This window comes from Arvicola amphibius, chromosome 1 (genome assembly GCF_903992535.2).
Source record: "Arvicola amphibius chromosome 1, mArvAmp1.2, whole genome shotgun sequence".
In the NCBI taxonomy this organism is placed as follows: Eukaryota; Metazoa; Chordata; class Mammalia; order Rodentia; family Cricetidae; genus Arvicola; species Arvicola amphibius.
Window position 1 is genome coordinate 88404482 of NC_052047.1, and position 18912 is coordinate 88423393.

The 18912-nt window shown below is 37.2% G+C and overlaps 1 protein-coding gene across 4 annotated transcripts in view; it reads left to right on the forward strand.

The window, feature by feature from the left end:
• Fancl (FA complementation group L) overlaps nucleotides 1-18912 on the forward strand; it is a 72989-nt gene that overhangs the window by 33976 nt on the left and 20101 nt on the right. For all 4 annotated transcript variants that reach the window (XM_038324113.1, XM_038324122.1, XM_042054829.1 and 1 more), the window contains one exon: nucleotides 13472-13568. In XM_038324113.1, the coding sequence (XP_038180041.1) occupies nucleotides 13472-13568 (97 nt within the window). The remainder of the gene's footprint in view (nucleotides 1-13471; nucleotides 13569-18912) is intronic.

Sequence of the window (18912 nt, forward strand, 5' to 3'; positions counted from 1 at the left end):
ATCCTACTTCAGCGTTTATTTATTATTTCAGTTCAGAGTTCTTTATTACTAAGATAAATCACGGGCTGACTTCACTTACCACATAGAGAGTGGAATTTTTCACCAGCAAGTTTTTCTGAATGTATTTAAGATATTTTATTATTCTTAAGTGCACTGCTTTTTTGCTGCTTCCTGAGTTGACCTTTTGACCACTAATATAAAGAAGTCAAACATCAAATTGCCATTGAAGAGAAAACAAGGAGTCCATCATAGGTAGAAGACATAATTCTCTCTGTCCTCCAACCGAGCAAGTTGTCCAAGGGGAAGAAGACCAAGGGAAAGAACGTGGCCTTGTCCCCTGCCATTGTGAAGAAACACAAGGCCAAAAGGTGGTGAATCCTCTATTTGAGACAAGGCCTAAGAACTTTGGCATCGGGCAGGACATCCAGCCTGAAGGAGATCTCACTCACTTGGTCAAATGACCTGACTATATCAGGCTGCAGCGGCAAAGGGCCATCTTCTATAAGTGGATCAAGTATCTCCTGCCATTAAGTAGTTCCCCCAGGCCCTGGACTGACAAATGGCTACGCAGCTGTCTAATCATGCCCATAGCTACAGCCCAGAGACAAAGCAAGAGAAGCAACGTAGGCTGCTGGCCTAGGATGAGAAGATGAGAAAGAAGCTGCCAGCGAAGGGGACTTCCCAACTAAGAGACCACCTGTTTCCTCCAGCAAGGGTCAATACAGTCACCACCTGGGTAGAGAACATTAGGTTCAGTTGGTGGATATTGCCCACAATGTGGACCCCATTATGCTGGTTGCTTTCCTGCTTGTCCTGTGTCACAAAATGGGGGTCTCCTACTGCATGATCAAGGGAAAGGCCAGGCTGGAGTGGCTGGTCCACAGGAATACATGTACCACTGTTGCCTTCACACAGATTGACTCAGAGACAAGGGTTCTCTGGCTATGCTGGTGAAAGCTGTTAGGACCAATTCAATGACAGCTGAGATCCACCACCACTGGAGAGGCAATATCCTGGGTCCTAAATCTGTGGCTCGCATTGCCAAGCTGACAATAAAGAACTCACTACTGACCTGTGTCAAATGTACACTGCTAAGTTTCCTGTGCATAAATATAATTATAAAATTGGAAAAAGAAAACGTATTTCCACACACAAAGTGTGTCCCAAGTTATCTTTGTGTAAATTTGTTTTCAGAGGCAGTTAAAATGCCATACATTTATTACTGTTAGAAGGAGGAGTTTGCCCTTTGTCCATGTGTCCAGCTTCTCATACTGTTCCTTGTAAATCTTCTCTTAGAACCGTTTCCCTGCTTGTCCACAGATCATTGCTTTCTGCATTGGGTTTGAGTGGAGCATATATCTTTTTGTGTACCTCTGAGTAGAGATGGGTTGGCCATTATTTCAGACATGTATCTTATTTAGACTTCTTAATTTTATGTAACTGCTTCTTAACTTCATTTTCTTCCTGGCTAATAGTGACAGAACGTAATCTGTATTTATGAGCCTTGAAACTTATATGTTGGTCTCTTGTCAAAAATTACAATTTAAATATCCAACTATTAAAACTTCACTAAAATCATGATTGCAAGTAATAGTGTTTCAGAATAGCTGGACTGTTGAAGTGTATATAATAGAACTATGTTTTCCAAATTGGATTTTACAACTGAGAACCATTATTGTGAAGTCACCGATTTGCATTAGGGGATGATAAATGCAGCTGTCCCATGAGATGTAGGAAGTTATGTTGGGTGCCTTCCATTTTATGATACAGTATTTTTGAGAAGTAATGAAGGACATTTTTCTTTTCATATGTTAAAAATCATGGTCCTCTGGAATATCTGTCCTTTAATTTAATCAGTAATTGAATCCTGCAATTGATTAAATTCCCATTGAAATAGCTAATAGGAAGCTTAGGGTTGGATTTTGGGTCTGCTTTAGAGTTATAGGTAATTTACTTTTGGGAAGGGTATGTTTTAAGACAGCATTTCACTGTGTAACAGCCCTTGCTGTCCTGGAACTTACTCTGCAGACCAGGCTGACCTTGAACTCTCAGAGATGTGCCTGCCTCTGCCTTCTGAGTGCTGGGCACCCCTGCTCCACATTATTTTGGTTAATTAATATTTCTGTGTTCTCCTATTACCTTGACTTTAGTTTTATTGCTATTTTTGTCTAAACTATCATAAGTTCTTTATGAGCAATATTAAAAATAAATATGTGGGGTTGAGTGTCACATTGAAGTTGTACTTAGGAAAATTGACACATGTTTTGGAGAAGTCCAGTTTCCTTATTTTTGACTTTTCCTAGTATTTGATATTATCCCTAACTTTTTCTTCTTACAACTTGATATTGATCTTGTAAATTTTTCTTTTTTTCTTTTCTTTTAATCTATCTGTGTGGTTTGACTGTTCTTTATTTTCTTTTTTATTATTGTTTATTTATTTGTTCATTTATTTATTTTTACATACCAATTCCATTTCGCCCTCCCTGCTCTACCCTCGCTGCCACCTCCTTCCCCTTACTCCATTCTTTCACGTTCTAAATCCTCTGTGGACTCTTGCTTTTCTTCTCTCAGAGAGAGACACACTTTGTTGTTTGACTTAAGATATTTTACTTTTCTATCAACTTTGATGAAAGACTTGGCAATAATGCTTTGAATTTATTACTTCAGACCACCCTCAAAAACACTTAACCAATGATTTAAGCAGAGTTCTCATCTATCGGCAGGCTTTAGCTCTAGATATGTCTTTAGTTATGTGGACTAGAACACGCCTTGCCCCTTTCTATTTCTAGTCAGCTGTCCATCTCTCAGAGTTATGATGGACAGTTCTGATAAGTAAGTCTTAGTAGTAAGGAGCTGCGGGCAGGCCTGCTTTTCATCCCGCCTGGCTCCCAGCCGCCTGGCTAGCTTATGCCCCAAAATAACAACACACAAACTGTATTCATTTAAACACTGCATGGCCCATTAGTTTCAGCTTCTTATTGTCTAATTCTCACATCTTGGTTAACCCATTTCTAATAATCTGTGTAGCACCACGAGTGGTGTCTTACCGGGAAAGATTCAGCATGTCTGACCTGTGGCTGGCTCCATCGCATCTGTCTCACTGAGGAGAGGCATGGCATCTGACTAACTTCCCTTCCCAGGATTCTGTTCTGTCTACTCTATCTATCTAAATCCTGCCCTATCAAAAAGCCAAGGCAGTTTCTCTATTAACCAATGAGAGTCATCCATCAAGTCTTAATTTTGAGCAACCCTTATCTCTAATTTTTCTTACTTGTTCTTTCTGTTAGAGCAGCTCACTGTTTTTTTTACCCATACTCACTCACCAGTTAGCAAATATGCTCAATACTATGTATGCCTGATCCTTGAAGCATTGACGTATATTCCTTAAGGGAAGACTTAGCTGTCTCCTCACTTGCACAAACTGCTTTTGTAAAGGAAATTGTATGTAATCTCTCAGAATCCCGTGTTTCATGATGTCAGTAAGAGGGCTCCAGAAGAATGCACATCTATCCACTTTCTTGAATATCCATCTTAGAACAAGCCTAACCCTAAGCTAACCATGACCTTGAAGGCAATAACATAAAATAAAATTATAATTTTACCTGCTCTTGTTTCCTGCTTATAGACACTAAGCTTCATAGCCCCTGTGTTCACATTTGTAGCTCTGGTTTTTCTCATTTTCTTGAGAATCTTTGCTTTCTCTGCTCAATTTAATGACTTCTAAAAACAAAGTAAAGGACTTTATATTACACCGTGTTGCGCTTTCCTATTGCTTTGAATGCAGTCATCAATTTCTCTTCTTTCTCCTTCTCCCTCCTTATCCTTTTTATTCTCCTCTTCTTCCTTCTCATTTTCTTCTTCTTAAACCATTGCTTCTATTCACCGAAATTACCAATATATTTTTTTTTAAAAAAAAAAAAGAAACTAGAAAGTGGCATAATTTGGAGACAGCTTGGTGAATGCCAGTGACCAGTGCTTCCTGTTGCCTGATCCTCAGTATTTGCCCTTGCTTTTGCAGGCTGCAGCACTATGCTAATAACCTTTGGTTGCATATTGGAAAGTGAATAAACAGGTTCGAGAATCAGGGCAGCACTTTCCATCCCTCAGAAGATTTCTTTGGCTAGATAGTTAAAATGGGAAGAGACTGCTGCAGGGTGCTGTTGAGGTCAGAGTGGGTTGTTTCCATGAGCTGTTTAACCTGATTGCTTTGCTCCATTGTCACTTTGAAGGAAGAGTCAAGTGTATTTGCTGGCATTTCTTCCATTGGTGGATCTTCTTTCTATCTATCTACAAGACTACTTTTTAAAATCCCTTCTACCTAGAGTTCATCTGTTTCTTACTTGCACTCTTTTTAAGAGTCACAGTTCATGAGTTCTCATTGAGACCTTTCAGGGATCTTCATTTAGACTTCATTTCATTCCTGCTCTAAATTTTAATTAATCTCTCCTTACTGTGGGCTTTCTGGATATTCGTTGACTTTTTGTAAGTGTCTCCTGATATTTTTACCTCATTGCTCAAGGGTTTATCAGAGGAAAAACTGGTAAACTATTAGACCAAATTCTCTGAAGTTGCCTTTTCCCCCATTCACACGCTTCAAGTCCACTATTTTTATCTCTATTCCTCAGTAGATTGGATTGCCAGAAGTGCTATTGAAGATTTTGGTTTTGCATTTGTTAATGTTTCTTTGGCCACGTAATCACTGCTGCTTATCTGGACCCTTTGCCTAGATTTTTTTTCTGTTGTGCTATAGTTTTCAAATCCTGGTTGCCTTAGCAATTCTTTGAGCCCCCCCATCCCCACCCCTGCCTTTCCTCTTTTATCAGGATACTTAATTGAGTTATTTAGAAAAGTTTTGGTCCATAATACGTTACTCCATTTTAGGTAGAAGTCGATTTTACATCTAGTTTTCAATGCACTATTCTGCTGATATTAGGAATTGCTGGATGTTTTATTCATCAAATCAAGCTTTAGGTGTGCTAAGGCTTTGTTCTGCAGTAGGACTTGAAATATATGTATCTTTTAAATAAAATTAATCACAATAATGGAGCACAGAAGAGAATAAAAACGAATATTGAGATGCTTTAGTAGCAGTTTCACCTGAGGTTATGAAGATGGCTTGGACCTTTTGTGTCCTGGAGTCAATCATTTTTTAGATATAAATGATCAGAGATGAGCGAAATCATTTAAATTCATTTTCAGATGCTTCCACATTATGCTCATAGTATTGGGTATGTAGGAAGGAAGGGCTTGGCATTGGGAGAGACAGTTTTTTTCCCTGTTACCTTGACAAAATGCATTTAAGGCAGGTTTCCAAATGGATCTGACATAACTGAGAGAAATCTAACACTGAAATTGATTGAAACATTGATGATAGGAAATGGAGTTTTGACTCTTTCAGGATTTTATTTTTCATCCAGCTCTTATATGTCTAATATGACTTAGAGCAATGAAGATGCATAGGCGGCTTAAAATACCACATGGAACTTAACATGTAGTATAAGAGTCAAACTTCTAAGATGATTACAATAGCACTTAATGACCACTGTGATAAGTACTATAGAGTATAATTGTAGCATTGTGTGAGAGCCATTAGCAATAAAGTTATAAAAGAAAGAGTACAATATGTGAAGGCTTTTATGGAATAAGTGTTTAAGAAATACATTAGAAATGTTGACTTTTCCTTTGAATTGTACACATTGTTCTGGTATGGTGTAAAGGGACTAGATTTCTAACTTGCATGAGAGATGGAAGGATGTGAAAATTTCTGGCATTTGCAATTCATTAGACAATAATTATATATCTTTAGACTAAAGTTACTACATAGAAGACTGCCTGTTTCTCTTGTGTGCTTTTTATATTATTTAATTCTCAGAATAAATCACAAGATAAATTCTTTCATACAATGTATATATGAGTGAATAAATTCAGTTGAAGCATGTTGAGGGTACTGCTGCTTGGAACTATGTCTGTCACAAGACACCCTTGATATGGAACTATTAATGAAGTTCCCCTAATTCTAGAGATAGACACACACTGAGGGTAAAGCTAGTAGTTTTACCTTATCATGAGTAAAACTACTGTACCCATAGAGACACTTCTACATTCAGTGCTCAGATTATAAAAGATAACTCTTTAGCTGTAGGGACCTGAGTGAGTAAGCAACTCAGAGTACACTATTGCTGCTTGTGAAGATCTTCTTTGATGTGGGAGGGTCTTCTATCTGTTGGTTAATTAATAAAGAAAACTGCTTGGCCTTATAGGTCAGAACGTAGGTGGGTGGAGTAGACAGAACAGAATGCTAGGAAGAAGGGAAGTGAGTCAGTCGCCGTGATCGGCCCAAGATGGATGGAGGTTAGAATCTTCCTGGTAAGCCAGCACCTCATGGTGCTACACAGATTAATAGAAATGGGTTAATCAAGATGTGAGAGTAAGCCAGTAAGAGGCTAGAGCTAATGGGCCAAGCAGTGTTTAAAAGAATACAATTTGTGTGTTGTTATTTCGGGGCATAAGCTAGCCAGGCGGCCAGGAGCCAGGTGGAACGAAAAGCAGGCCTACCTGCAGCTCCTTCTACACTTCTTAGCAGAGAAGATACCAGGTGAATGGATTGTGAAAAGTATGGAGTACGAGCTTTGTCAGAATTTTTCTGGCACCATCCAGTCAAGTAAGAAAATTGTTGCATGGAACCACTTGTTCATCTTGGCTGCCCAGAACTGAAATAATCACACAGAAACTGTATTAATTAAATCACTGTTTTGGCCCATTAGCTTTAGCTTCTTATTGGCTAACTCTTACATCTTAATTTAATTCATTTCAATTAATCTGTATATTGCCACGTAGCAGTGGCAAAGTTCCAGCATGTCTATACCTGGCAGAACCATGGTGTCTCTCTCTGCCTTCCTTCTCCCAGCATTCAGTTGAGTTTTCCCCACCTTCCTAAGCTCTGCCCTATCAATAGGCTAAGGCAGTTTCTTTATTCATTAACCAATGAAAGCAACACATAGACAGAGGGACCTCCCACACCATTTTCCCTTTTCAGTTTCAATAAAAAGGAAGGTTTTAACATTAACATAGTAAAATTACGTATAACAAAACAGGCTTCATGCAAGAATTACAGTTACAATATTTATATGTACTTTATCTTATCATAACTAAGGAAAACTATATCCTTCAACTTCACCAAAGACTCCAGAAGGATATAATATTACCTAAGTAAACAAGAAGTACATTGTAAACAACTTCCAAAACTCTAGAATTGACAGAGACATCTCACTGCCTGGACAGTCACCCAAAGTTTTTCTGTACCGTTGGGGCATCCATCTTCAGCCTACAGGCCCATAGTATCCAGCAGACTTTGCCATGATGTAGGAAACTTCAAAGACAGGTCTGCCTTTATTGGCAGTTTGCCTGTCACTTTCTTCTGTATCCTGCAGAATGCCTTGCAGACTCTTTCATGAAGCAGGAACCCCCGAAAAACCATCTCACCTTTAAGCAAGTTCAGCAGTCATTTCTCTGTGGGTCCTGCATGTCCAGTTAAGTAGTCCAGGCAAGAACAGTTTTTTGCCCAAATGGCAACCAACTCCAAAAGGAGCCTCTTTGATGCCTGTCTTCCTTTTGAAATAATTAGTGCTGCCAGGAGCAGATGTGTCTTACTGTCATGAAAAGTCCTATGTTTTTAAAACATTTAAATGCCATATTCTGAAGGTCTCGGAAAGATGTGAAGAATGCCTGTCTAACTGAAATATATCTCTATATATCTAGAAAACCTAAGTAACATGTCTACAATCTTGACTATTATAGATGACTATTAGCCTATATTTTAAATTATACATTACATTTTCAAATAGCTACACAAACACAATACCTTAATCAAAATCAGAAATACATATACATATAACAAAATTGACCTTAAATTTGTATCAATAAAGCAAGGTCCATACCAATGCAAAGTATCCATTGCTATAGCATATCCCCCTTTAAGTGTAAACAAACACTTAATATTTGGGAATATGGGTGTAGTTATTTTTCTCCGAACTGCTTCCTGCTGTTTATTGGGTGAAGTATTTTCTTTGTGGAGGTGTTCAAAGCAACCATTCGAGGGATCTTGTTCCATAAAACCATATTGGTCTGGAAGCAATCCACAGGTTCTCATCTTCTGTGTAAACAAAAAAAGAACCTCTTTTCCAAAGCAACATAGCCTTAGACTCAAATTTTAAAATCAAGATACCTTTATAATATACATGTTGGTTTAGCTTAGTAGCCTATACAATGTACTTAGCTCATTTACAGTCAAAAAATTCAAAGATAGCACAATATTACACCCAATCCAGACTGTGAATTTTCCATTTTTATGTGGCTTATTTTTCTTTACCCCTTTTAATCTATGACTATCAGTACTGTCACTTTAAAAACTTTTTTTAAACAAAACGATTCACTTCTTTTTCAACTCTCTATACTCTTTTTCTTCTCTCTCCTAAGCCTACGTACATTTATGCAACACTGTGACCCATTATAGGTCTTTTTTTATCTGGATTTGTCTTTATTGCATATCTGTAATTTTTTTGACCAGAAGCACTTCTTAAAATGCTAAGCGCTTAAGAATCTAAACTGCAACATTACTAGGTCAAATATTGCATCCTCACCCCACCCAGTTTAGCATGGAGGAGCCGCTTTGCCACTGAGCCACACACTGCCCAATTTCAGGCACACAACTGGTCCAAGTTGCCATTAAGGAAGCCACAGCACTCTGCTCACAAACCCCAGTCAAATGCTCTGGACCTCCTGCCTTAAAGAGTTAAGAGTTCGCACTGGCAGGGCCCAGAAAGCTGACATTTTAAAATAGTGCGACTTTTTCTGCTATGGCTGAATCAGGAAAATCTCTCTTAAAGAAACTGCAGATGACACCAGCTGAAAAACAAATGCGGCTAAACTTTGTTGTTGTTGTTGTTGTTTTACATATAGAATTTCTTTTTAAGCTTTCTCAGGTTTTACGTGGATTTAGTTGGCCACGTAGGCGCCAGTTGTTGCAAGGAACCACTTGTTCAACCTGGTTGCCCAGAACTGAAATAATCACACAGAAACTGCATTGATTAAATTACTGCTTGTCCCATTAGCTCTAGCTTCTTATTGGCTAACTCTTACATTTTAATTTAATCCATTTCTATTAATCTGTATATTGCCACGTGGCAGTGGCTTACCAGCAAAGATTCAGCATTTCTGACTCTGGTGGTGGCTTCATAGCATCTCTCTGAGTCCACCCTTCTTCTTCCCATGCTATAGGCCAAGCCATTTTTTTTTTTATTCATTAGCCAATAAAATCAACACATAGACAGAAGGACCTCTCACACCAGAAAATAAAAAAAAAAAAAACCATCTCCTATATTTTTGTAATTCTTAGGTGTGGTCTGTCAGGACGTGATAGAATCAGACTAGGTCCTGCAGACCCAAGGCTGATTGTGCTGGCCCCTGTTAGATTGCCACCCTCTGAGGCCTTTCCTGAACAGCTGGCCAGCAGTAATTTAAAATATCCTTTAAACTGATACACACAGTAATTTGTATGACTTGCATTTTCAGAAATGTAATGATTTTGATCATGTTCAAGTAACTGTGTTTTCCATGTATTTGAATAAATAATCTTGAAGATTAGCCAGTGTAAATCTGAGAGTAAGAGAAAGATCTTTTCATGGGTAATATACACCTCACTTTGTTTTTAAATTAAATAGTTGGTGTTTCTGTTTTTTGTTTGTTTTTGTTTGTTTGTGTGTTTGGTGTTTTTGTTTTTAATTTTTTTAAAACAAAAATTTGTATAGCCTACATTGGTCTTGAACTTGATATGTAAACCAAGTAGTCTTGAACATGAGGCAGTCCATTTGCCTCAGACTCCCAAGCAGTGGTTCTCAACCTTTCTAATGCTGTGACCTTTATTACATTTGCTCATGGTGTGATGACCCCTAACCATTAAATTATTTTCTTTGCTGCATCACAACTATTTTTCTGCAGTTATGAATCGTTATATAATATCTGTGTTTCCCAAAGGTCTTAGGTGATACCTGTGAAAGGCTCGCTAGACCCTCAAAGGGATCACGACCCACAGGTTGAGAGCTGCTGTGCTCAGGGGTGGTGCTGCCTACAGTGGACTGGGCCCTCCCACTCCAGTCATTAACTAAATAAATACGGCCTATGGGCCAATTTGGTGGAAACACTTTTCTAATTGAAGTTCACTCTTCCCAGATGACAGAAGAAAAGAAGTAAGAGAAGAAAAGGAAAGGAAAGGGAAGAAAAGGAGAAAAAAAAGAAAGAAAAGAAAAATTCCAACCAGGACATTATGAGACTCACACTGTTCCTTTGTAAAATAGACATAACTTGTTGCTGCTATACTAGTTCATCCAATAATGTTAGGCTATATATGATTTTTATAGTACTCAATTAGGGTAATGATTTAGCTACAGTGAATGATAACCTGTTTTGTAATAGGTAAGAAATAAAAATATTAATTTAGTATATTAATAAAATAAATTATTAGTGTGATTTCATTCTAAATACCCCACTAATATGTTCAAAGTATTGAAATAATACAGTAGTGAACTTGTTTTAAAGATTGGAATATATCTGTAATATTATCCTGAACAGCATTTACATTCAGCTGTTAAAGTGGAACTTAAATCAGTAAATAACTAGTGAGTTCTCACAGTAGGTCTTGCATGTTCATGCATACATGCTACATTTTCATATTTGTAGAAAGCTACACATTACTACATGAAAAGCTTATTTAACTGCCAAGCTAGAACCCAAAGGAAAAGGCATGAGTTAGTGTAAACTAAAACGAAGCTGAAGTGCTTTTGGTCTGTGAGCACTTGGCAAAGTCGTAGAGGGGAGACGAGTGTTCCAAGCTCAGAAGGAATGGGGAAAGAACGTTCAACCTGAAGAATGAGGCGACAGGATGCAGTAGGTCTGCTGATCACATGAAAAGATGGAGCTATGGGGCTCCACTGCAGGACTTCCACGGCCGGGTCAAAGACTGGAGGGGATGGGGCTCATTGAATATTTCGGGGCAAGGAGTTAATGTGATTTAAAAGAAAGGGTAGATGTTGACGCAGCAGACAACATAGATTGATATTATAAAGAGAAACAGAGCGGGAGTTTTGAGTAGTCTAGGAGTGATGTAATCAGTGCTTTCCAATAAAGATGGAAACTTCCTACATCCCTCTCAGTCTGGGCTTTGATATGGGCTGCCTGTTGATGTTAGAATTACTGAAATTCATCTAAGTGGTTAAGGAAAAGAAGCTAAATAATTTAAGTTGTTGTTCAAACTAAGTACAGTATTTCAAGAGATTTAAAAAAAAAAAACAAAAAACATTAGGTTGACTATGTGTTAAATCCTGTTCATGTTCACTCCGTTCATTATGTAGTTCCTGACTTTCACTTGAGCAATTACAGATTCCAGTTTATAGCCTTCACTCTGATCTCCCCTTCTTGGAGCTTCCCAGGGTTGTCATCTCTTCCTTTTTCATTGCAGTTGTTAAGTAGATTTACATTGGTTTCTGTAGCGGCCATTCTTTTCTTTTTTTTTTTTTCCCCATCTTTTTGGATTATAAGTGTTACAAGTAAACAGTTTTGATTTTATGATTACATAAAACTTTTTACTGAAAAGTTACTAGCAGAACACTCTTAACGTTTCCATTTGTTATTATTTATAAAAATTCATCTTCTGTTTTGATTTCTTGTGTTAAAAAGGAATGCCCTTATTTTCGGCCAGTTAGAATCCTGCTCTGTTTTACAGATCTTTTCTTTGACCAGCTGTCACCCATCTGGGCACCTGCCCCCTTTAATCTGCTTTTAACCAGTGCTTATAAAGCTGCATCTGCACGAAAGTTTCTATGTTTTTGCTTTAATCAATGCTAATTTTTGATTTTGAAACTACAGTTTATACTTCAAAAATCCCTGTATTTTTAGCCGGGTGGTGGTGGTCACGCCTTTAATCCCAGCACTCGGGAGGCAGAAGCAAGCAGATCTCTGAATTCGAGGCCAACCTGGTCTAAAAGAGCTAGTTTCTCAAGACAGGCCCCAAAGCTGCACAGAGAAACCTTGCCTTAAAAAAGAAAAAAAAAATCCCTGTATTTTTAAATACATAAAATGAAAATGTTTATAAATTGAGGAATGACAAATCAATGCATGTGCCTCTCGCTCTGCAACTGAAGAAGTTTCTTGTTAGATACACCCTATGACAAGGGTGATGGAGACTGATGCGTGCATTGTTTGCATGTGAGCAGTTTAATAGGTTTTTAGTAGATATCAATGACAAAGAAGAGTGACCATGTACACAAGCATGTTTTCTACCATAATTTTACTTTTATTTGTGTTCTAAGACTCTAGACTTTTTACTGATTAGATAGAACTTCTACTCTTGATACTTTGGTTTTACATTTTAATCCATTGTTGAACACACATATGCTCTTCCGATTCCTGTCTTTTTTATTAGTCTTCCAAAGCTCCATTCTCCAAAGTTTTCTTTAATTGAACCGTTTTACCCTTGTCCTTAGTCAGCAACCAAATGGCCTATAGCGATGCTGAGAAGTCACCTGGGTTAGATGCTAATGTTGGTTCTTACTGTCTCTCTGGGGGATGAGTTGGTACACAATGGTCTCAGCCCACTTTCTGTCTTTAAGGAGAATAGTATTATGAAAATGGCCAGTATTAGCCACTCTCTTGGTGCACTGGTAAGCACACTCCAACTCTGAGCCACTTTGGCAGTAGCTTATGCTGCTCAACGGACTGTATTTTTACAGAATGATGTATTTCAAAGGATATTGGTTTTCATTGTAGAGAATTCATACTTTTAGAGCAATTCAAAGCCAAAGCAACTGAGTTTGAGCTATGTGCTTAAAATATTAGTCATGTTGAATACATGCCTAGGTTAAGTGTCAGAAGCTATATTTTGTGCAAAAAGGAAATTTATTGCAAAGAGACCATTCCATACCTGTGCTTATGCAGCATTTTCCATAGGTTTAATCTGAGTATATGAACTAATATCAGCCAGATTGTTGTACGGTAACATTATTGATAACAAAGGAGAAGTTCATTGAGGAGAAAAACAAATAAGGGAAGCATAAAAATCTCATACTGTATGAAACTACAGAAATGGATCAAAGACTTTGACAGGAAGTTTAATGTGTACATAAGTAGATGCTGACAGAAACATGCTGTGTGTGCCAAAGGTCCCAGTGATGGAAAAGCGAAACATAGTGCTCACTGACCACAGCATGAGCCTTGACACACATTGTAAATAATCCCGAGATCTATGGCCACATTAAGCTCTAGGCTGCTGTATTAACTGCAGTAAATCTATAGCAGGAGGAGAAGCTGGCATGCAGAAATTCCTGATTAATTTTCTCCATGTAGAAGTGGGAATGGTACCCTCCCCCGCATCCCATAGCCCACCTCTGGGTGATCATTTTTTATTCTCTTTGCTCTCCAGGCTTGTGTGTGTGGATACTTCCTTCAGCACCATCAAGTTAAAAGCAGAAGATGCTTCTGGTAGAAAGCATCTGATCACTGTCAAGTTGAAGGCGAAGGTACGTGCCTCGTCACTGTTGTCAGGAAAACTTTGAGAAATGAACTCTGGATGTTTTCAATGTTTAGAGGTGCTAGTTATTTTAGAAGGACATGGGTGATTTTAAAAATTAACTTTAAAAAGCATCGAGGAATTTATTCATCCAGTTCTCAGAGGTTCAGATAGAATTTTGTGTCACTGCTTTACTCCAAATTTCATCAATATGCAGACCTCATAATCAAGAAATATGAAAGAGTCAACAGTCCCTACACACTGGGATGCTAGTGTTATGATATCGTCGGTAGAACAGAATGAGTGACAAGTCCCCTGTCCCGTTGAAGGTCTTAGGAAGTCTCTCGCCTCTACTTCTGACTGTGAGTTGTTTATGTTGTTCTTATCTCTTTCCTCACCCTACCCCCTAAAACACACACACACACACACAGCACATATACATGCATGCACAGTTTATTATTTATTTTGGCTAAAGTTTTTGGGTGTATATATTTTAAGAATTTAGAAAGGCTATGTCTATTTATAAGCTTGTGCTTGCTAGTAATCAATAAATGGTCACACATTTATTTTATTATATTTTCATTTCATCTTTATGTTTTAGTTCTAGATTGGGAATTTTAAGAAATAAATAAGAAAGCTCAACATATTAATCATTCTCTTACTAACAACTGGGGAAACACTGAAATTTAAAGGAAACCAGGACATCCAGATTTTTATTGTTTCTAGTAGTCATCAATCAATTCTATTTCAGAAGATGGTAGTGATGAAAAGATCAATTGTATTTGTCCTTTTTAAAAATGTATCTGACATTTAAGGTTTTCAAAAGAGAAAATATACAAACATATAAAGCTCTTTTGGGTGGCACAGAAAACTTGGTATATCTGAGGGGCTTCAAGAGACAGCTTCAGTAGTAGCTCATTTCTCCTGCACACACAGAACGTTTAGGTATAATTTTAAGACATATCAATTAAAAAAGTTGGATATGAATCTAATTAATTTTGAAAATGAGTTAGAGGTTTGTTTCATTAAAAGAAAGGATTTTATTTTCTTTTTAAGTTTTAAAAGGTATTCTGTTAAAGAAGTAGAAGAAATCATCTTTCATTATTACAAAAGGCCACACTCAGCAGCAACAGTGGTTCTGCCTCTTCTTCATGGAAGCCACTGCTTAGATGCTGTACACTGATGAGACTCGCTTTGCCACTGGGGAGGTCAGGACCCTACATCTGTTCTCAGAGTTAAAGCACTTGTGCTTACTAAGCAGACAGGGCTTCTGTCCACACTGCCTTCTATGTTTCAAAGGCTTTATTTATTTTTCATTAATTTTAAATATTGTAGGGGTCACCGTAGCAAAAGTTTTTTTATTTTTTTAATCTATTTAAGTATAACATTAACTTCATTAACTGGTGATACTGCAAAATGATGATGTGGACATTAGTATGTTCCATTATGTCTGTTGTTTTAAAAAATAGCTTTGCAATGTAGCTATTGCTCTAGAGATATTTTCCCTTGTCTGCTTCACAGCCGTAGTTTACAATACTTACTCCAGACAGATACAGGCAGAGAAACAGCAAAACTTGATTTGAGATGGGAGGAGACAGGGATTGTATTTGAAAAAGACATGGGGTCTTAATCTTACGTTGGTGGTATTTATTAAACTTGTTTATTTAATTTAGATTTATAGATATACCAAGTTTGTCTTCAATATGTGGTCTCTCCCTCTCTCTTCCCTTTCTTCCCCACTCAGCATGTGGACCTAGGAATGAATGTCCAGTTAAAAAACATTAATCACTAAAGCTATGTGGTAAGGCTGTACAATAAAGTATCTTAACCCAAACTATGATTTTTTTTAAAAAAAAAAACCTTAAATTGTTTTTTTGGGGGGTGGGGGGCTACATAAACAAACCTTTGTTTCTTGACTTGACATTTAAAAGATGTGCATTTAGTTTTGTTTTGTTTTTATTCTTGAGCACATATTATACCAATTCTACCACTCTCCTGACCATCCTCCAACCACAGTGAACACAATACTGATTTGGCTAGACAACTCCTGTTACACATAAATAAATCCCTGAATAACAACTCAGTGTGTGTTTGAGGTTGAGCCACTTGGGCTTGGTGGTTTGTGTGTGTTCTCTTTGGGGCAGCCTTTTTTTGGTCAGAACAGACTAGGACTTGGCTCAGATGTTTTGTGGAGTAATAGTCTATAGAATCTAAAAGCTATCACAACAAATATATGTACTTCATGGCATATAATCCCTTGAAAATTTATCATGTGGCTTGCTTCCAGAGACATTTACAAAATTATTAGGCTGAGTAATTATTAAAACTTAAGGCTTGAACAATTTTTGATTCAGCGTCTCACTGTGTAATCCCGGTTGACTGGAAGTTGCTGTGTAGACCTGACTAGCTTCCAGCTTGTTGTGGCCATGCGTCTGTCTTCTCACTACTAGGACTGCGCATGTGTGTCATCTGGCCCCCTTCCTATATGCAGACTATAGTTGTCAGTTAGATTTCCCAAGTTTTCAGACTGGAGCTCTAGATCAGTTTATGAATTGCCTTACCCAAGACTATGGATTCTGTGCCCAGCTCCATCGAAACATGCAAAACTGACAATCTAGTTTTTATAACTACTGCAAGTTGGTATTACATATACCCTGAAAACTTAAGAGTCATCCTAACTATGGCTGGGTGAGTTAGGTGCATTGTATTTAGTACTACACTGTAAATTAGCTATTGTAGTCCAGAAGCTATTCTGAAAATGAATTTAGACATGATGATTCATTCCTATGATTCTAGCACTTGAGAAGTTGAAGAAAAAGATTGTCCTAAGTTTAAAGATCACCAGACTGTACAGTGACTTGAGGTCTAGTGACCTACAGAGTCAGACCCCATCTTAAAAGCCAAATAAAGGAAAAAATGAATACCAGTTATGTAACTTTATATTTTAATAATTCATAATAAACGCCTAAACACATAAAACTGCTTTTGGTTCTCTTCATTTATTTGCAGTTTATTTGAACAAATTGGCATTTCGTGTTAAGTAATGATAATATGTATAGTATATTCTTAAATTTATTGAACTTACGCCAAATGTGCTGTAAAAACTCTACAGATCAGTTTAATTCATTAGATGCCTATGTGTGTTTACACAATTATAAATATATACCAGTGTCATCATCTCGCAAATGATACAGAGGACTTATTTGTACACAGTGTTATCAATTATTATGTTTGCTTTTTTTGTTTAACTCTCTTTTGGGTATGGCTCTTGCTCCATGTCATTGTACTTGTAGTATTTACTGTACTGAATCTTACTGAGATGTGGGGCTTTATTCTTTTTAATGTAATCATGTGTGTACATGAGAACATCCAGGGCCACAGAGGCTTTATGTAGAACAGCAAGCCCTCCCTTATATTCTTACACTAACCACACTGATGATCTTTAACTTAGAACTGAAACTGGCCATTGGTGATCCCAGTGTGATGGATAGCCACCCTAAGTGAATCCAATATTCTGTTTCTGACCCTGGGAGTTTTGGATGGTATACTCTTTATTTCTTAAATTTTTTAATATCTACACATCTATCTGTCTGTCTGTCTATCTATCTATCTATATCTATCTATCTATCTATCTATCTATCTATCTATCTATCTATCTATCTATCATCTATCTATATCTATCACCTATCTACCCATCCATCTGTCATCTCTCCATCCATTCACCCACCCATCCATCCAACAACCCATCCATCCATCCATCCACCCACCCACCCACCCACCCAGCTATCCAGCCATCTATGTATCTACCTATCTAGCTATCATCACTCTAGAGTGTGTATGTGCCATGGTACACATGCTGAAGAACAACTTTTAAGAGTGAACACTCTTCTTCCACCTGTGTGTTCCCTGGATTAAATTTGCAGCATCAGCCTTAGTGACAAGCCCCATTTCCTGCCTAGCCATCTGGCTACCCTGCATCTTTTTAAAGAATCCTGATAATTTAGAGGAAATGGGTTTTTATAACACTTTAAGTTCTGTCATTTTCATATGGGCGAAGTTAAATGTCTCATTAGGACTGTAAAAGTTGGGTGACAGAGCTGGAGCCAGAGACTGGAGGGGTGGGGCAGGAGCGAAGGGGTGGGGACAACTCACAGAACCCAAAACAATCAAGTCAAATAAAGGTGTGCATGTTTTCCCTCCATGGTTGCAGCTCCTGCTCTGAAATAAACCTGGAATACTAGGAGTTGTCTGAATGTACTCATTTTCCTTAACCTTCCTTTTTTCTTTTTCTTGTTTCATAATTAAGCATTATAACATTTTTCTGTGTCTTTCAGTGAATTTGTTACTAACTTTATATAGCCAGATAGAGTTCATTAGTATGCACTGATATTTAGTTTTATTATAGTCAAACTTACCTTGATAGCAAAATGTTAATTCTTTGGAAAACATTGATTTTAAATGTAGTTAATTTTTTTTAATGTTATGGTTGCACCTCCTCCTGTCTCTGTGACATCCCCAATAAAGTAATGAAAAATAAGAAATTAAAAACTAAAGCCTGGAACTTAAAATAGTCATAGGAAACTCATTTTCTTTTAAGAAGTTTAGCTTTTTAATGGCAAGTAATGAGTATTTTCAATTATAAATGACTTTGAAGATTTCAGAATTATATTTTAATTGATTTTGAAATATAATTCTCTGATAAGCAATTTAATTTTAAAAAAGCTATTTTTTTATCCTTGGTAACGTCGAAACCTGATTTGCTCTTCTGGCTATCATTTTTTATATAAGTAAGTAATTAATTTTCGAATTGTTTTATCAGTTTTAAAATATTTTCTTGCTTAAAACTCGAAGTTTTATTTTTCCCTAATGACATTTCATTATTTCTGTTTTGTTTTTGCTTTCTTTTTCCTCTTGATATGAGCAGATGCTTATTATGGGAAGTCACATTTAAATTAACAATTACATATAGCCATTGCTATGTGCTTCCTGATTATCTTAACAACACTGTATAGTCAGTTGATAACTGAAGCTAATTGATATTAAATTAATGGCCAGAAGGGATTGAATAACAATTGATTTAATCTCTGTTTAAAGAAATACTACATTTAGCTTTTGGCCCCTCCTCAGATCCACCAGCAGCACTGATACTGACTCAAATTGCAGCATTTTTTGGAACCCCCTCATCACTGAACCCTGTACCTCTTAACCCTGGGGTGGCTATTAATCAGCTCCCCAAGTCACCACAATAGTACAGTTACGGTGTGTGCATGGGGGTATACATTTAATGTATATATATATATATATATATATATATCACATAATTATTACAGCATTATGCATGTTTGTAGCTATAG